Below are 16,908 nucleotides of genomic sequence, written 5' to 3'. Positions count from 1 at the left end.
AAATTTCTTTTTTTATCCTTGTTGATTAGTATGACCTCATTAGTTATTCAATTTATCCTTCTAATCTTCACCATTATTGTGTTGTACCACATTTCAGAAGCTTTTATATTCTCTTGTCTAAGCTGTTCATCATTCACATATCATGTCCACACAAGGCTGCACATAAATAAAAATCACCTCTAAAAAAAAACTTCATAACTTCTAAAATATATGTTGGATGTTAGCAAACTTCTCTTCCAGAAATAATATTCTTGCCATTGCCAGTCTGCATTTTATGTAATCTCTACTCGGCCCTCTCCTCAGTTCATTTGCTGCCAAAATAACAAAACTCATCTACTTCTTTTAGGATCTCATTTCATAGACTAATTACTGTATTAATATAATTTTACTTTTGTTGATGATGATCATCTTGTACCTCTTTTCAACACACTATCCCTTGCATTCAACTTCTGTGGCTGGCAGAACTGTTTCATCAGCAACCTATAAAATTTTTGTTTTATTTCTGATTTTTATTACCTTTCCAAAGCCCTCTTTGGTTTCCATTATTGCTTACTTAGTCAACATATTAAATAACAATGATGACAAGTTGTAACCCTGTCCCCCTCTCCTTATATACTATTTTCCATTCGTGTCCTTTGGTCTTGTAATTTTCTGTTTCCCAGTCAACATTGTCAAAAGCTCCCACTAAATCCACAAATTTTGCAAATATACATTTGCCTTAAAACTTTCTGGCAGATTAAAACTGTGTGCGGACTGAGACTCGAACTCGGGACCTTTGCATTTCTCGGGCAAGTGCTCCACCAACTTAGCTACCCAAGCACGACTCGCGACCCATTTTCACTGCTTCAGTTTTGCCAGTACCTCATCTCCTACCTTCCAAACTTCACAGAAGCTCTTCTGCAAAACTTACAGAACTAGCACTCATGGAAGAAAGGATATTGTGGAGGCATGGCTTAGCCACAGCCTGGGGTTGTTTCCAGAATGAGATTTTCACTCTGCAGCAAGTGGGTGCGCTGATACAAAACTTCCTGGCAGATTAAAAGTTTCATATCAGTGCACACTCTGCAAGTAAAACTGTTTTTCAAAACTGTTTTTCCTTACTTAAATATGCTTCACCAAACATAGAAACACGCTTTAACTGTGAAATTCTGTTTTCAGAATCAGTGAAACTGGAGATATCAGTTTTAATAAAAATGATTTCTTGAAAAACAACCAACAATGAACTACTTAAATATCGCTGAAGTACCGTGTTTTCCATTATCTTTCCATCCTTATGCTTTCAACAGAGAAGTTCTATAATGTCCTGTAATTTGATTCTTTGTACAGTTATAAATTCTTGACACACTGGGTTCTGAGTAATAGTTCAAAGCAATTTGATGTCAAACATTTACATATGATTAACAAACGTAATAACAGTAACGGAACAGTCAAGTACAACAGTGAAAAAATTATTGTAAAAATGCAGAGAAACTGAGGAGGACCAAAATTTAACATCAATATACCATTCTAGTGTTGCATTAAAATTGTCAAAATATTACTGGTCACATGGCGGGTATAATTAGGCTTTAAGTGAAGTCATTGTAAAGATCTCTTGAACTGGGTATCCCAGTGTGTGGATAAGTACAAAATCACCGAAATGTGTGGCAGATAGGTAACAAACATGTTTTCCAGCCATTAAAAATTGAGCCACAGAATGAACCAAGTACAATAGGTGCATGTGCAGTGTACACGGACTGAAAATATACTGACTGGTGGTCAGAGATGAACTGTGTAGGTTGTGAGTGTGTGTTGCATAATCCCTGATTACAGAAAGATCATAGGTGCATAAAATCCGAAATCTTTGGGAGAATTCTGTTATCTGTGAATAATCTTCAGAAGAATGGTGTTATCTCTGATACAAGGTGTAAACAATGTGTGTGTAGCACAAAAATATGACAATGTGCCAATAAGAGCACTTTACCTCATGTACTGGTTCACCACTAAATCTGGGGGTGGTGCGATGGGACTTTTCCTTGTCAGTGCATGCAGAATGTTGTTGGACTCGTTCTTTCGCCATTCTTGCAGTAGGACGGTGAAGTGTTGTTCCAACAGCATAATACTTTCCCACACACTGCCCATGAAACTCGGCTTACTCTGCAAGGTGTGCAGCAACTTCCCTGCCCAGCACAATTCAGACTTGTCTCTGATTGAGCATTTGTGAGCTATGATGGGACAAGAAGTGACATGTGTGACTTTTCAACCAAAAACTCATACAGAACTATGTGAACAGGTCTAGCAGATGTGGCAAAATATGGCCTAGGACAGTATTTGCCATCTGTACAATCAACTGGGTGTCAGAGTCAGTGCCTCCATTGCTGACCATGGAGGCCACCCATAGTACTAATATGGGTGTTTCAGCATGGGTCAATACTAGGTACCTCAGAGCCGCATGTGCTATTGATCTGTAAATTCATTAATTTCATGTACGCCATGTGCACTTTTTTTTTCCTGGCAGTGTGACCTGGACAAAAGGAAAGCAGCTGTTCAAGGAATTCAGTATTTCAGGGGACATATCCAAAGACAGTCTGCCTACTGCATTTATCCGATTATAAGATGAGGTTTTTCCCAAATTTGTCATTCAAAAAATGTGGGGTTGTCCTACTTTTGCAGATTAAACTACTGCTGCTGCTGCTGCTGCTGCTGAGGTCAACATTTTTACATTGTTTAATAGAAAAATATGGCAACAGCCTTGTCGCAGTGGTTACACAGGTTCCCGTGAGATCACTGAAGTTAAGCGCTGTCAGTCGTGGTCGGGACTTGGATGAGTGACCATCCAGGCCGCCATGCACTGTTGCCATTTTTCGGGGTGCACTCAGCCTCGTGATTCTTCGGTCAAGAATACCATCATAACGACTGGGAGAGCGGTGTGCTGACCCCACGCCCCTCCTATCCGTATCACAGGATGACACAGTGGTCAGATGGTCCTGGTAGGCCACTCGTGGCCTGAAGACAGAGTGCTTTTTTTTAAATAGATAAATACAGGACCCATCTTACATTTATAGATGAAACTTTGGCTATTGAGGTTTCATAAAAATTTATTTTTAACAATACCAAAGGGTAGGCCATATCAAACAATACTTGTGTTTGAATAGGCTCGACATTTGCCTATACACCGAAGCACTTGAAACAATATTAACCTTGCTTGAACAATCCCATGACATTTGACTTGCTGTGCAAGTTCAAGGGATACACAAAAAACTATGAAGTAACCACTGCAACAGTCTAGTGCTCTGCTTAAAAATTGACAATTTTATGAAATACACAGAGGGAAATAACATTAGATTCTATCAACGTAAAAACTTCAGTTGTATTTGAACAGTTCTGTAACAAAAGTTCTAATAGCTGTATGGATACCGTATACACACATTTGTGCTGCTTTTTAAGTAAAGATAACATTCAAAGGTGAAAATCTTGTTCTTCAAAAACCATTACTTGATTTGAATCAGTCAATATTTTATTTGGTTATGAGAAAGTAATGATTTACCAAAGAGTTGAAAGGAGAGATTCGATCTCTATACACACATTAAAATACCGGAGAAAATCATTGCCAGCTTTTTAATCAGGTTTAGAACAATAGAAGAACAAGAAGAAAAATTAACCCAGAGTAAAATGTTTAACAAATGAAATAAATCGTATTAAACATATTGTAATTATTGTAGTGAGAATAAATTGGAGCATAAAGGCCCCTTGTGAAGATAGTATGAAAAGACGATAAAAGATCGTGGGACGAGCGAAATTTCGACAATTGGACTTAATAGTGAGTGTAATATTTTATTTATGTATTAGCCACTGTTGTTCATATGACCTGCACCTGACATTGCCATCTATGTTCCACTGTTGCTCAAGTACAACTATATGGAAAGTTGGAGGAGGAATGGTACCCAGTGTGGCTGAGAACTGCAATGAGTGTGGGGAGGGGAGTGTTTGGCAGGCAGAAATTTCATTGTGCAGCCAACTATGGGTACATATTCTGTGTACTTTAACATTTCATGAACATCTACCATGTTAAGCTGCAGTCTGCCCGAATAAGTTTTCACTCGGAATCAAATTGACTTCAAAATTGAACAAATACTGGAAAATAACGTGCATTTTTCGAGGAGACTCTAAGAGTCTAAACAGGGACCAGTTTACATGTTTCATGCAGTAATGTTGTTGACGCTTACAGTGATCTATGATGGAAACAATTGGGAGTTTATCAGCTGCTGGTTCTCCTATGCAGCCAATGAGAAAGCAGAAGGCAGATGATATGTTTGGAAGCAAGTATCATTGTAACATTCTCACTTCCGGATAGGAGCAAAATCTGCCTTGTCTTCAGAAAAAAAGCAGCTGTGTTCTTGGATCCCACGGTAACTCAAACCTCAGAAATCACGACATATTTGGAAGAAACAGCCAAATATTTGTGACAATGGAGATAAAAGATACACAGCTGTCTGATGAGGGTGGTGGTGGTGGTGGTGGTGGTGGTGGTGGTGGTGGTGGTGGTGGTGGTGGTGGTGGTGATGGTGGTGGTTGACGATTGAAAATAGTGATACCATAGATAACAGGCTAAGGAAACAGAAAAGCAGCATACATAAAAATTGATGTAAACAATTTATTTTTATTTGTTGTATTTGTCCTTTTATTATAAAAATGTAGACAATAAGTAAATAGCGTCCGCAGCTCGTGGTCATGCGGTAGCGTTCTCACTTCCTGCGCCCCGGTTCCCGGGTTCGATTCCCGGCGGGGTCAGGGATTTTCTCTGCCTCGTGATGACTGGGTGTTGTGTGCTGTCCTTAGGTTAGTTAGATTTAAGTAATTCTAAGTTCTAGGGGACTGATGACCATAGATGTTAAGTTCCATAGTGCTCAGAGACATTTGAACCATTTTTTAAGTAAATAGCATAAATTTAGAATACATGTTATATTAACTTTTAGACAGATCCCTTACATGAATAAAAGTTTGTAATTTTGATCAGTCAAAATTTGTTAAAAATGAATTTTTCTCAAGAAGCCTCCCTTTTCCCTTCCTTTTTTTAGAGGAATGGGGCCATGTCTTATATTCTGGGTCGTCTTGTACTCTGGTAAATACAGTAAGACTGCAAGTGAATCCCTTCTGCCAATAACTGGTGATGACTGGGAAAGTCCAACAACTGGAGCCCCGATGGTGTCATTGAACTGACAAAAGACAAAATCATTGTTAATACTAATGATTTGGACTACAATGACATACACACAGATGAGGAATATAGTGGTCTGATTCAGAGTGATTTGTGTGTACGTAAGTCAGTGACACATATGTGAATAAATGTTCAAAGTTTTACTAATTCTCTTTTTATTGACACAATGTAAGTTTTACTAAAAGTTCTTTTTAATTTTGAATTGTCTATGAGGACTGATACAGAACTAGCAGCATCAAGCACCATCATTCAACATGAAACTACTAGTTTCAGTTTCACAAATTCTGTAAACTTTTATTACATCCCTGTTTCAGTTTCTACTTTCATAGGTGCGTGCAATATATAGCAGTTGACAGCTGTTATGGCAGCACATAATAGATGGCACTGTCAATGCTGCTTGCAGCACAAACTGTATATGCATGCAAGTGTGATAAGTGTGAAGCCAGCACTGCACAACGGTACTGCAGCTTGTTGGCCCCCCCCCCCCCCCCCCGCCCCCCACATTGCCTCCCACCCCTCAACACCGTATGTGGTGGTATTCAGTGGGCTGAGTTTCCTTCCTCCACTTCCATCCCCCCGCCCCCATTTCCCTCAGAATTTTCTTATTCTGGTGAACTGACTGTAGTCATATTTTGTAATGTGATGATATGCTGTAGTTTACTGTAGACCAATAAAATTTCATAAAACATCAATTTGCACTTTACAGGAAAAGGCTACCAAATGGCAGGATGGACGGGAGATTGATGGTCTTACAACAAATGGTATTCTCATCTGGCACCCACGTGGTGCCTTCTGTGGTGGTGAGGCAAAGATGGGAATATGGCGAGAAGTGTCTGTTGGGGGTGGCATCTACTCTCTAAGGCACTCACGGTCTGCACAGCAAAAAGGAGAGCCAGTTAGTAATTCTATGTTTATTTGATGCTGAATATGCTACAAATATGTATATGTCATAAATATGTAAAATAAAAAGGAAAGGCAATCGTTCACCTGTACTGGACTGATGCATGGTTCATGGAAACACATAATGAAACTGTAATCTCATTAGTTTTCAAACTCTTGCTCACTTTCTAATAGAAGTATACACATTCACAAACACAATTGCAGAAACACCCAGATGTACACTCCAACAATCATAGTGAGTCTTACTATTAATTGTTGACTGTTGAGAGCAATTGTCTGGGCAGATGATGGTAGGGTGGGGGAAGGGAAGGTTGCAAGAGACCAGGGGGGAGGGGCACAGCTGCACAAAAAGATAATGAGTTTGGGGGGGGGGGAGGTTGGAAGGGAAGAGGGAGACAGGAGGGGAGATATGTGTGCAGTTTTGAGAAACTTGTACTGAAGGAGTGTATCCAAATGGCTCATTTGGTGAAGCAGCTGTTAGTCATTTGTATTGTGGTGTGCAGCATGTTCAACAACTGGATGGGAGGTTGTATGCCAATAAATACTCTAGTAAGGTTATTGGTACATTGCCATGGCTCAACCACTTCCTTTCCAAAGGCTTTGATTACCTCTCGTCATGCCCTGAGTTGGGGGATTTTACCCGCATCACTAAAGTAGTACTCTGATGCCCTGCCAACCTACAGAATATCCTTGTCCATCACTACTCCAGTCCGGCTCCCAATCGCTGCACGCCGCGGGTCAGTCCCTTGTGGTCGGTCCAGGTGCAAGACGGGTTCCATGCATCCACCACTATCACCTAATGCAGTTCATTTACTAGCATCTTCTACCCTATAAAAGGCAGGGCCATGTGTGAAAGTAAACATGTTATAGATCGGATATGCTGCAGTTACGTACAGGATTCTTTTTGGGCATGACGAGTAACCGACTGACCTCCCTTTGGCAAACTGCAAACTTTACCATCTAGTTGCAATACTCACAACACTCAATGATAACTTGCCTTCTCCCTTCGACTCTTTCTCTTCCCCTGTGTGGGTGCTCTCATCTCTTACATGTGGTCTATCCTCTGAACTTGTTTCATCTTGTTTTACATAGCAGTCATCTGTCAAAAGTCGTGCCTCACACTGTCCACCTACCCCCCCTTGCCTCGTGGATCCTCCCCTACCGCAACCCTTACCTCACTACCATCTGCCCAGGCAACTGCTCTCTGTGATCAACAAGAAACATGAGGTCTCACCGCGAGTGTTCTGCATATTATCTGTACTCACATGGCTGTTAGCAGTGGCTAGAGACCAATGTGTAACTTTGTGTCAGTATCGGAGTTTCTATTTATTTGTATTTTCATTTGTCGATGTACACATGTTGTTCCCTGTGTTTACCTTCACCTGGATACTTAGTGGATTAGACTTGCCAGTTTGCAAAATATTGTGCAAGAATCTGTCAAGCATGACAGAATCCGTTATTGTCTTATGCAATAGATGTAGCAGTTTACATAGAAGTATTGTGCTATGCAATTTAATAGATACCTGAAGCTCATTCATGTTATTTGGAGTGTTTTATGTACAAATACCTCTTAAGAGGGTGTGCTGAAAACTAATGCCTCCAATTTATTTATTCTATTCTCAATATCATTTGAGGTATTTCACATCATGCATATTACTTGGTTGACTTACTTGCTTTGGTAGTGCTAACCTCAACAAGTGCGACAGAGCTCAGAGTGGATGACTGAAGATGGCGACTTGGAATCAGGTTGATGAGCACATGAGAAAAAATCATCAGATGATATAGACATAGTTCTCATACAAGTATGGCATATCATATGATAGGGTGTACAGGCTGTCATTGCAGAACTGTGGTATAGAAAACTGTGTGCACAGTGGGGGCCGCAAATGTTCACTCCTGATGTGAAACGGAGGAGATTGGACATCTGTCAGCACTTATTTTGCATTTTGAGTGCCAGGGTTATTGGTTCCTTAACAACGTTGTAACGGATGATGAAAGCTGGGTTCACCATTTTGACCCTGGAAACAAGAGAGCATTACTAGAGTGTCACCACGGTTGGTCACCATGCTAAAAAAATTCAAGACCGTGCTGCCAGCAGGCAAAGTCATGCTCAGAGTTCTTGGGTGTTCTGGTTGTGATGCACTTTGAATTCATGCCTAAAAGCACCACCATAAACTCTGCAATGTACTGCAAGGCCCCCAGGAAACTGAAAGCAAGAGCTTGAGGAGTCCATTGCCATATATACCGCCCTCTCCTTCAGTACGACAATGCCAGATCTCTCTCACTCACTCACTCACTTACTCACTCACACACACACACACACACACACACACACACACACACACACACACACACACACACACACACAGAGAGAGAGAGAGAGAGAGAGAGAGAGAGAGAGAGAGAGAGAGAGAGCACTGTGACATCTGCAAAAATTGGACACCACAATTCACTGTCATTCATCTTCCTGCTTACAGTTCAGATGTGGCCCAATATGATTCTCATCTTGTTGCAAAACTTCAGAACGCTTTTGATAATAGTGAAGCAGTGTAAGCAGAGGTGAGATTGTGGCTCCATGAACAAAATCAAACTTTCTACAATGACAGTATCAACAAACTGATCTCTTGTTTGGAGAAATTACCAGGGTGACTGTTTCGAAACAAATACGTAGCCGTGAGGTATCAAGATGCAGAATGTTAATAGTTTGTTTTATTTAAAAAGTTTTAAGAGCTTTTGTTTGAATTTGGAGGCATTATTTTTCAACATGCCCTTATGCATTGAAGTTGCATCTTAATTTCATATTGTGTGAACATTTTAATTTCCTGGTTTCTCTAGAATTATTTCTTTAATGCTGATGAGAATACTTCAGTTATTCATTGTGGTATATGCACTTGTATCATGTTTTAGGTTTAAAATGTCCCACAGTTAAGTTACTTGAACTGTAAGAAACCACTTTTGACAAATCATAATGTTAGAATATCATGTAGAAGGAATTAGAGATGTATTATAGAATGAAGCACATTGGTAACCTATTGATTGAATTTCACTTCTGACCATATTACAATGAGCTGAAGAATGCCATCTGGTTGAGTAAAATGAGCATTAAACCAAGAGCAGTAAGTAGCTCTGATGAAAAAATTTGGTTAAAGGAAAAAATTAAAACTATATTGCTGTTAAAAATCAGGACAAAAGATTGGTGCTCAATATATTAAATCTCTTCTTCATGAAAATGGTACTGTTGGTCATCCACCAGAGTTGTGCATTGTGTCAGTCATTGGCAAATTAAATTAAAATTTCAGTGGTAGAGGCAAGTATGCACAGTTGTTAAAAGCTGGCTTTCAATGACAATGATGTGAAAAGAAACTATAGAAAATACAAAAGGAGGAAATTAAATCAGTTATTAAATCACTGAAGAGTAAAAACTCATTTTCAAATAATGAAATATCAAGTAGACTTGTGTAGATTGTTGCACCATTGATTATACTAAGTTTCTTTTGCAATGTCTCCTTTGGGTGTGAGCAGTTGACTCCAATTTCCCACTGCACACCTTGGAACTTAGTAATCAGTGAAACAATGCCACGCCACACATGCCACCCTCCCTCATCCCAATAAATAAAAACAAACCATACACATTTAAAATTTAAATGTAAGTGGGATGTTAAAGTGTGTTTCTTTTTGTATGTAGAATCTTGGCAGTGGTTTTTCATTGAATGTGTACCTTGAGAGATCCTGTTGTTGCTAGTGTCTACTGTGAATCTGCTTCAATAAGTTAAAAAAAAAAAAAAAAAAAAAAAAAACCAAAAAATGCTGTTTTGAAGATATAAAAACCAAGGACACACAGAAATTGTTACAAACCTTTGGGTGGGAAGTTTAGGCAGATTTATCAGTTTTTGTTGTGACTTGAATATTTCTACAATTAAAGTTGTTTTGGAGTAGGAAAACATTCACATAAAGAAAGTGCTAACAAAAAAGGCCATGAGCCATGATAAAATGGCCAGGCAAATGGATGGAACACCTACAGGACACAGAAATAAAACAGCTCACAAAATGTGGTGATTGCGTTAAAAAATTACAATAACTTTAGGCAAAATGTAATTCTTAAAGAATATTTTTGTCTTCCAGTTGAAATTGTATACCATAGTGTGTGTTGCATGCTTTCTGTAGTAAGATTTTGTATTGAATTCCATGGATTGATTGTATGCCAGTTCCACTAAAGGATGTCTCCTGTAATAATAATTTGTTATAAAACAGTGACACTCCTTACACAAGCTGATCCTGCGCTGTTGCAGGTTGAAGATGAAAGTAATGTGCTACAGGATGGTACATTAATTGACCTTTGTGGCGCCACATTGCTGTGGCGTTCAGCAGAAGGTCTTTCTAAATCGCCTGTAAGTATTGTATAACCAGAAACTAATAGTTGTAATATTTCTATTTTTACAAAAATGTTGGCAGCTGTAGCATAATGCAGTCATAACTTAGTGACATTGTTGGCAATGCAATAAGCAACTGCCTGGTGACAAGATTTGTTGTGTATCTAACTTAGTGCAGTCTGTTTTGTGTTACTCTATTAATTCGTTTAATCTGTAGAAATCTCAAAATTAATTCAACAAGTGTTCAACAACTGGTGGTGTTAAGATATTTTCAGCTCCCAAAAGAGCACATCATGTGGCTACTTTAACAATTAATATCCTGTCCAGAGGTCTTAAACTTCATTGACTGTTGGCAGTCTGCAGGAATGGAATCAATGATGTGGGTAATAAATCTCTCCATTTTCAGCCCAACCTCTCCTAGACAGACCCAGCAGGTTGATGTGTTCTTGGTGCAGAGCCGTGCCAATTTTCCCCTCATTGTCTACTGTCTCTCTGCCCATACATTTTCCATAGGATTTAGGCCTGATGCAGGAAAAGGCCAATTAAAAAATCTTATTCTGTTCCGCAAACCACTGCTGCACAAACACAGACATGTGTATACGAGACAGGCCTTACTGGAAGCTCAGAATGCAGTTGTCACACTGATGGTACTATAATATTGCTCGTGATGTTGGTGTACTGGGCAGCATCAAATTGACCGTACATCATGTGAAGCAATCAGCCCCAGACTGCCACAGTCACATGGCTACTGGAAGATGACTCAAGGAGATGTTTCGGCTCAAAACTGACGCCTTATGGTCTTGATGCTCTTACTGGTTTTATCCATCATCATGCATTGCACTCAGGATTGTAATAGTGTGCCTGAACCTCACAAGACTTCTAGTTTGTTACCATTTAACTGTGTGGATAATTCTCACATATTATGTCGGACAGAGGTAGTAAATTTAAGTTTTCAACTTTGGGGGTGGGGCAGGGGGGGGGGGGGGGAATTCATATGGATTTGAACATCAGACACTTCACATGATGTCAGTCTGCGTGTTGTTTATTCAACTGCAGTGATTATTTTCAAACTTTTATTTATTTAGTTTAAATGCACTATACGTTTAGATATTACCTGCATATTTTATTTGCAGAAAAGATTTTGTGTCTGTGTTCCAGATCTTTTCCAAGCTCAGTTTCCTGTAATTTTTGAAGTAATATTTCCTTGTCTGCGTATTACCAAAGTAAATATAAAAATGTGGCTTGGTGCATTTCATTCACATCAGTGCTGTACCGAACTTATGAAGTCTGGCCTCAATTTCTGCTGGCCAATTTTTATGCTGTCAAGTGTCGATGGTAGGGACTTTGAAATTGGCCCGAGGGAACCAAGAAGTCGTGCAAACTCTACTCCCCCCCCCCCCCCCCCATCACAGTATCATTACCCCCAATGAAAAAAAGTTTAAAAAAAAAACACAAAACCTCAACAATTAGATGGCTCACATATTAGAGTGGTTTGTAAATTGGTTCAGGACACACGTGGAGGAAGTTGAACTTCTTGTACAGAGTAGACTTTTGTGTATGTGTGTACAAAAAGCACTTCTTAAATTGATTAGGGCACTTCTGTACTAATGAGTTTAGCCTCTTCTGGAAGAACATGAAGTGGATGAGAGCTAAATGAGTACTTGTGCTCTTCATAAAAGAAAGGTCCTCCTCACCTATATCTCTCGACACTACCTTGAAAGTACTTGTTGCAGGGTATGTGTAACATAGTTACTGTGAGTTTCCTCCATTGCACTTTTCACATTCATGGATCAGTTGGCCTTACTAACAACTGTCCCTTTTTTTTCTTTGGTAGGAGGGTGAATTTTAATACAGACTGTGTGCTACCGGGCCCTTCTGGTCACTACTTCTTGATCTGAATTCATCTACTAAGCAGAACAGTTTCCAAAAGACAGCTGCTAAGATGGGTGCTCAGCAAGGAAAAGCGCATGCTGTATAACAAAGTAGTTGGATTGGAATGTATAAACTATGTCCAGGAATGAGCAGATCGTGTTACCAGCATGATCCACCACATTACTGACGCATCTGTGCGGAAGTGTTAAGGAGAAGACAGCTTGTTTCATGGTAGTGCGGGACGTTGCTGTAAAGTGGGGGAGAGCTGTACAGTTCTAATGTGATTTAAGTACCAGGCTTCTCGTGACAGGTTGGGTATGGCAAATAAAACATCATTTAATTAAGAAGAGTGACAGTTCATGAACTCAATTGATCTTTGAAGGTTTCAGGAATTACTGCAAACAGTCACTATTTTTTCTTCAATTTTTATTTATTCATGACCGGTTTCGAATCGCCTGGCGATTCATTATCAGATGGTACAGTTTAACAAGACAGTTGCAGTGTGCCAAATCCAGAATGGATAAAAGTTCAATTGATCTTTTCTCTAAACTCGTATATGGAGACAATTACAAGGTTTTCGCAGAATGGTGACAATTGCTCTGTTGCTGTTGTAATAAGGAATGGGAGCTTCCTGACCAGCAATAGAGACACTGTGCGGATCCTGGGGAGCGCTTTTCTGAAATCACTACTATTGCCATCCGAAATCTGGTTTTCTTTCACTAGCAAGTGGTGAAGTAGTTCATAACTGTCTCCTTCACACAAACAGTGGTAGCAAAAGACAGCAATAAATTTAAAAAAATTCATACGCACATGAACTTGCAAAACAGTATAACATAAACATATTAACTAACTAGTACATGAATTCATAACTACGAGACGTGTTGAAACATCATTCAACATTGAAACTTCCTGGCAGATTAAAACTGTGTGCCTGACCGAGACTCAAACTCGGGACCTTTGCCTTTCGCGGGCAGAAGTAAAGCTGTGAATACCGGGCGTGAGTCGTGCTTCGGTAGCTCAGATGGTAGAGCACTTGCCCGCGAAAGGCAAAGGTCCTGAGTTCGAGTCTTGGTTGGGCACACAGTTTTAATCTGCCAGGAAGTTTCATATCGGCGTACACTCTGCTGCAGAGTGAAAATCTCATTCTGGATCATTCAACATTCTTGTCTGGAACTTATGAGTTAACTTGCAGGTTGTGAGATTTGCAGGACAAACTCCATTTCAGCAAGAACAACCAAATGGTTAAGAACAAATTATTGTACTTATCTTAGTCTCCTCCAAGTTGAAAATGCCTTGTGTGTTTCCCAGGTCCTCTAAAATGTTGTGTAGAGTATGTTTAGTATCCTCAGTTGTCTTTCAAATAAAAATGCTGACTGTAAAATTTATTGTATGTGCACATTTATTCACTGGTAGACTAATTGATACCCAGTGTAATACATTGCACAATACCAAGTAGTGTTGGACAATAATTATAAATACAGAGTCTTTGGCAAATAGGTTCATATAAGATCTCTTTTTTATAAGTCAGTATTGAACTCAACTCTTGATCTAACATACAATCCAAGGCTCAGGTAATCTTGGCTAATGAAACAGGTACCTCAAATGGAACTAACTTTGTATTGGTAATATTTTACACTGTGCAGAAAAGTTGTGTACTTCCTTATCTCAGGAGCTAAAGGCATTTGGTGGAATCCTGCAGTTAAATCCAAACTAATCATAACTTTATCCATTGAAATTTATGTAGTAACCTGTAGATGTTTTTCGGCTGTGAGATACACTAATTAAAATGTGCAGAGTCTAACACCAGCCTGACTCCACCATCACACTTACTAACTACAACTAATAGGTTGTTGAATTCACCGTTACTTCTTTCAGTGATGATGACATAGTTCTCAAGTTTCTGTGATTTTTTTTTCTTTTTTTTTCAGTTGCAGGTATTTTTTTGTGGCCTAAGGTAGAAGGGTTAATGAGGTTTTAATCTCGATGCACACTCAGAATTTTTCACACTACCATGAACATCATTAAACACATTACCTTAATTCTGTAGTAATGACTGTAAAGTTTTTGCTCGTACTATATCTAACCCTTTAGCTAGGGACACCTTTTCCTCAACTAATGTCATAGACTCCTCACCTTCACTTCTTCTCTTGTTACTGTTCTCAATTATGTAAGCTTTTTAATCTCAACAAAACAGGTTATTAATTTTGTTGTCTAAATATACTTTATTGTCTTGCAGGAGTTTCTCTTGTGTTGAACAATCATTTCAGCTTTTAATGTACAGGGATTCCTCTTTCCAATACACTGCTTTACGTGACAAATCAGTTCCTTGAATGACATGTTTGTCGTGTTTACGTATCACAAGAAAACCATGGTTATACACTGCCCTACTGACTTCAGATGTAATTTGTTTTTTGTGCTTATCTGTAGCTCCCCTGACCTTCAAACCAACCACTACTGTGTCATTGTAATTTAGCTCCTTCTTAAGTTATTTACTGAGTACTTTTGATATGCCAAATACTTGACTCTCTGTGTCTATCGTGCACCTCTCTTCCCATACTATAACTTTCACATTGATGAGCGAAAACATTATGACCACCTGCTTATTTATTCATCTCTGGAACAAAATACACCACTAATTCTGCGTATCAACAGTCCGACAGTTTGTTGGTCGGTTTGTGGAGTTATGTGGCAAGAGAAGTCTAGGCACAGGTCATGTAATTCATGTAAATAACGGGCTGCTAATTTGCGTACACAGTGATGGCGCCTGATAGTGCCCCAGATAGGTTACGTAGGATCTAAATCAGGCAAACTTGGTCACCAAAACATCAATGTGAGTTCACTACAATACTCCTAAAACCAGTGTACTACAGTTCTGGTTTCAAGACATGGACAGATATATTGCTGAAAAATGACATCACCATCAGGGATGACATCAGGCATGAAGGGATGCAGCTTGTCTTTGATCGCTAATACAGGTCCCATGAAAGCAGAAGAGAATCTCTCCTGTAGCCTACTACTACTCCCACCAGCCTGCATCCATGGCGCACCCCACATTTTAAGCTGACATTCAACTTGACAATGGCGTTTGTGGAGTCGACCAATAACCTAGCGAAGCAGAAATGTGATTCACCCAAAGAGGCAACACACTTCCATTGATCAGTGGTTGCATTCCGATGGTCATGGTCAACATGTGAGCATATAGGGGCTCCCATGTTCAACAATGTACAACAAACAGTGTGTTCTGAAGCACTTGTGTGTACACGAGCATTGTGCTCTTTTGGAAGAACATGCGACAGTTCATCATCTATCCTACTTTTCAGAAAAGACAAGCCTCCAAACCCCACATCCCTTGAAGAGTCGTGGTTGTCCTACCATTTTGTGCTTAATGGTAGTTTCACTGTCCTCCTACCTCTTTCCATTGATGTTCATCACAGTAGCACATGATAAAAATCTACCCTTTGTCAAAGTTGCTTATCTCAGTGGATTTCCCCATTTGCAGCCCCTATCTTTGCCAGGGTGATCCCCGTCTGTGTCCGCTCCGCTTACATACTTCCGTTACTGCGCCACATGCTTGCAATGCCACCAGGCAGCATCCAACGTTGCGGTGGGCAGTGGTCATAATTTTTTGGCTTATTGGTGTGTATTGACAAAGTCAATACCTTTACTTCTATTGACATCAGTCACACTTTCAATTAGTTTAATGCTCATTTCAGAATTGTGATCCCTTTCCATTTTCAGAATGTCTACATTAACTGAATTTTCGTTAAGATTACTCAGGGTTTCTTTAAAGTATTTATAAAATACACTTTAATATTTCTTCCATCACTCTGGATTCAGTTGTTTACCTATTTTGGCCAGTTTTTCCCAGAAAGAATTGGTACATAATACTTTTTTCAAAAGAAGCCAAATTTTGTAAGGAAAACTCTCATTCCTTCCTGTAGCAATATTTTGTTTCACATATTGTGAATTTTATTCATTATTTAAATGATCTTCAACCTAATTCCTATCTGTCGTGAGCAGAATTAGGTGTTTCTAAAGCAATAGACTTACGATAATCCACATCTTCTGATGACCCCTATAGCATCCAATAGCTTTTCACAGTATCTGGAACTTTTTTCATTCTTCCCTTAAACTACCATGATAACCTCCTACTTCTTCATCTTCAAGTCTCAACATCTCATCTTTATTTAACCTGCTACTCCTCAGAAAAATATCAGTTATGACATTGTGTACTATGACCTAATCCTTCTGCTCAAGTGATTCTAATTCTCGGCTTTCCTCATCTCGTAGTAAACCCCAAATTCTTAACTGAACAGCACGTGTAAATCCCCTTTTTCTAAACAAAACTCAGTACATACTATTTCTTTTCTGCTTTGGTTGTCTAAGTGTTACAAAACCACCCCCAAATCCTTGGTTATTGCGGCCAGATGTATTCCCTCCCAGCCCCCATTTCTATCTATACTACAGCTCTGATTTCCTTACTTTTTGTTCTCTCTGGGATGCGTGAGTTGTTCAGCCGATTGTGCAGTAGTTTTCACGCTTATTTGTCCTTGCTATCTTCAGAATTCAGTG

At 39.3% G+C, this 16,908-nt stretch overlaps 1 protein-coding gene across 3 annotated transcripts in view; it reads left to right on the top strand.

The window, feature by feature from the left end:
* Window positions 1-16,908, top strand: part of LOC126187839 (protein pellino) — a 457,964-nt gene that overhangs the window by 416,640 nt on the left and 24,416 nt on the right. For all 3 annotated transcript variants that reach the window (XM_049929143.1, XM_049929142.1, XM_049929144.1), the window contains exons 6-7: window positions 5,901-6,089; window positions 10,384-10,482. In XM_049929143.1, coding sequence (XP_049785100.1) covers window positions 5,901-6,089; window positions 10,384-10,482 — 288 coding nt within the window. The remainder of the gene's footprint in view (window positions 1-5,900; window positions 6,090-10,383; window positions 10,483-16,908) is intronic.

Source organism: Schistocerca cancellata, chromosome 5 (genome assembly GCF_023864275.1).
Source record: "Schistocerca cancellata isolate TAMUIC-IGC-003103 chromosome 5, iqSchCanc2.1, whole genome shotgun sequence".
Classification (NCBI taxonomy): Eukaryota; Metazoa; Arthropoda; class Insecta; order Orthoptera; family Acrididae; genus Schistocerca; species Schistocerca cancellata.
This window is presented reverse-complemented; position numbering and strand designations above follow the sequence as displayed.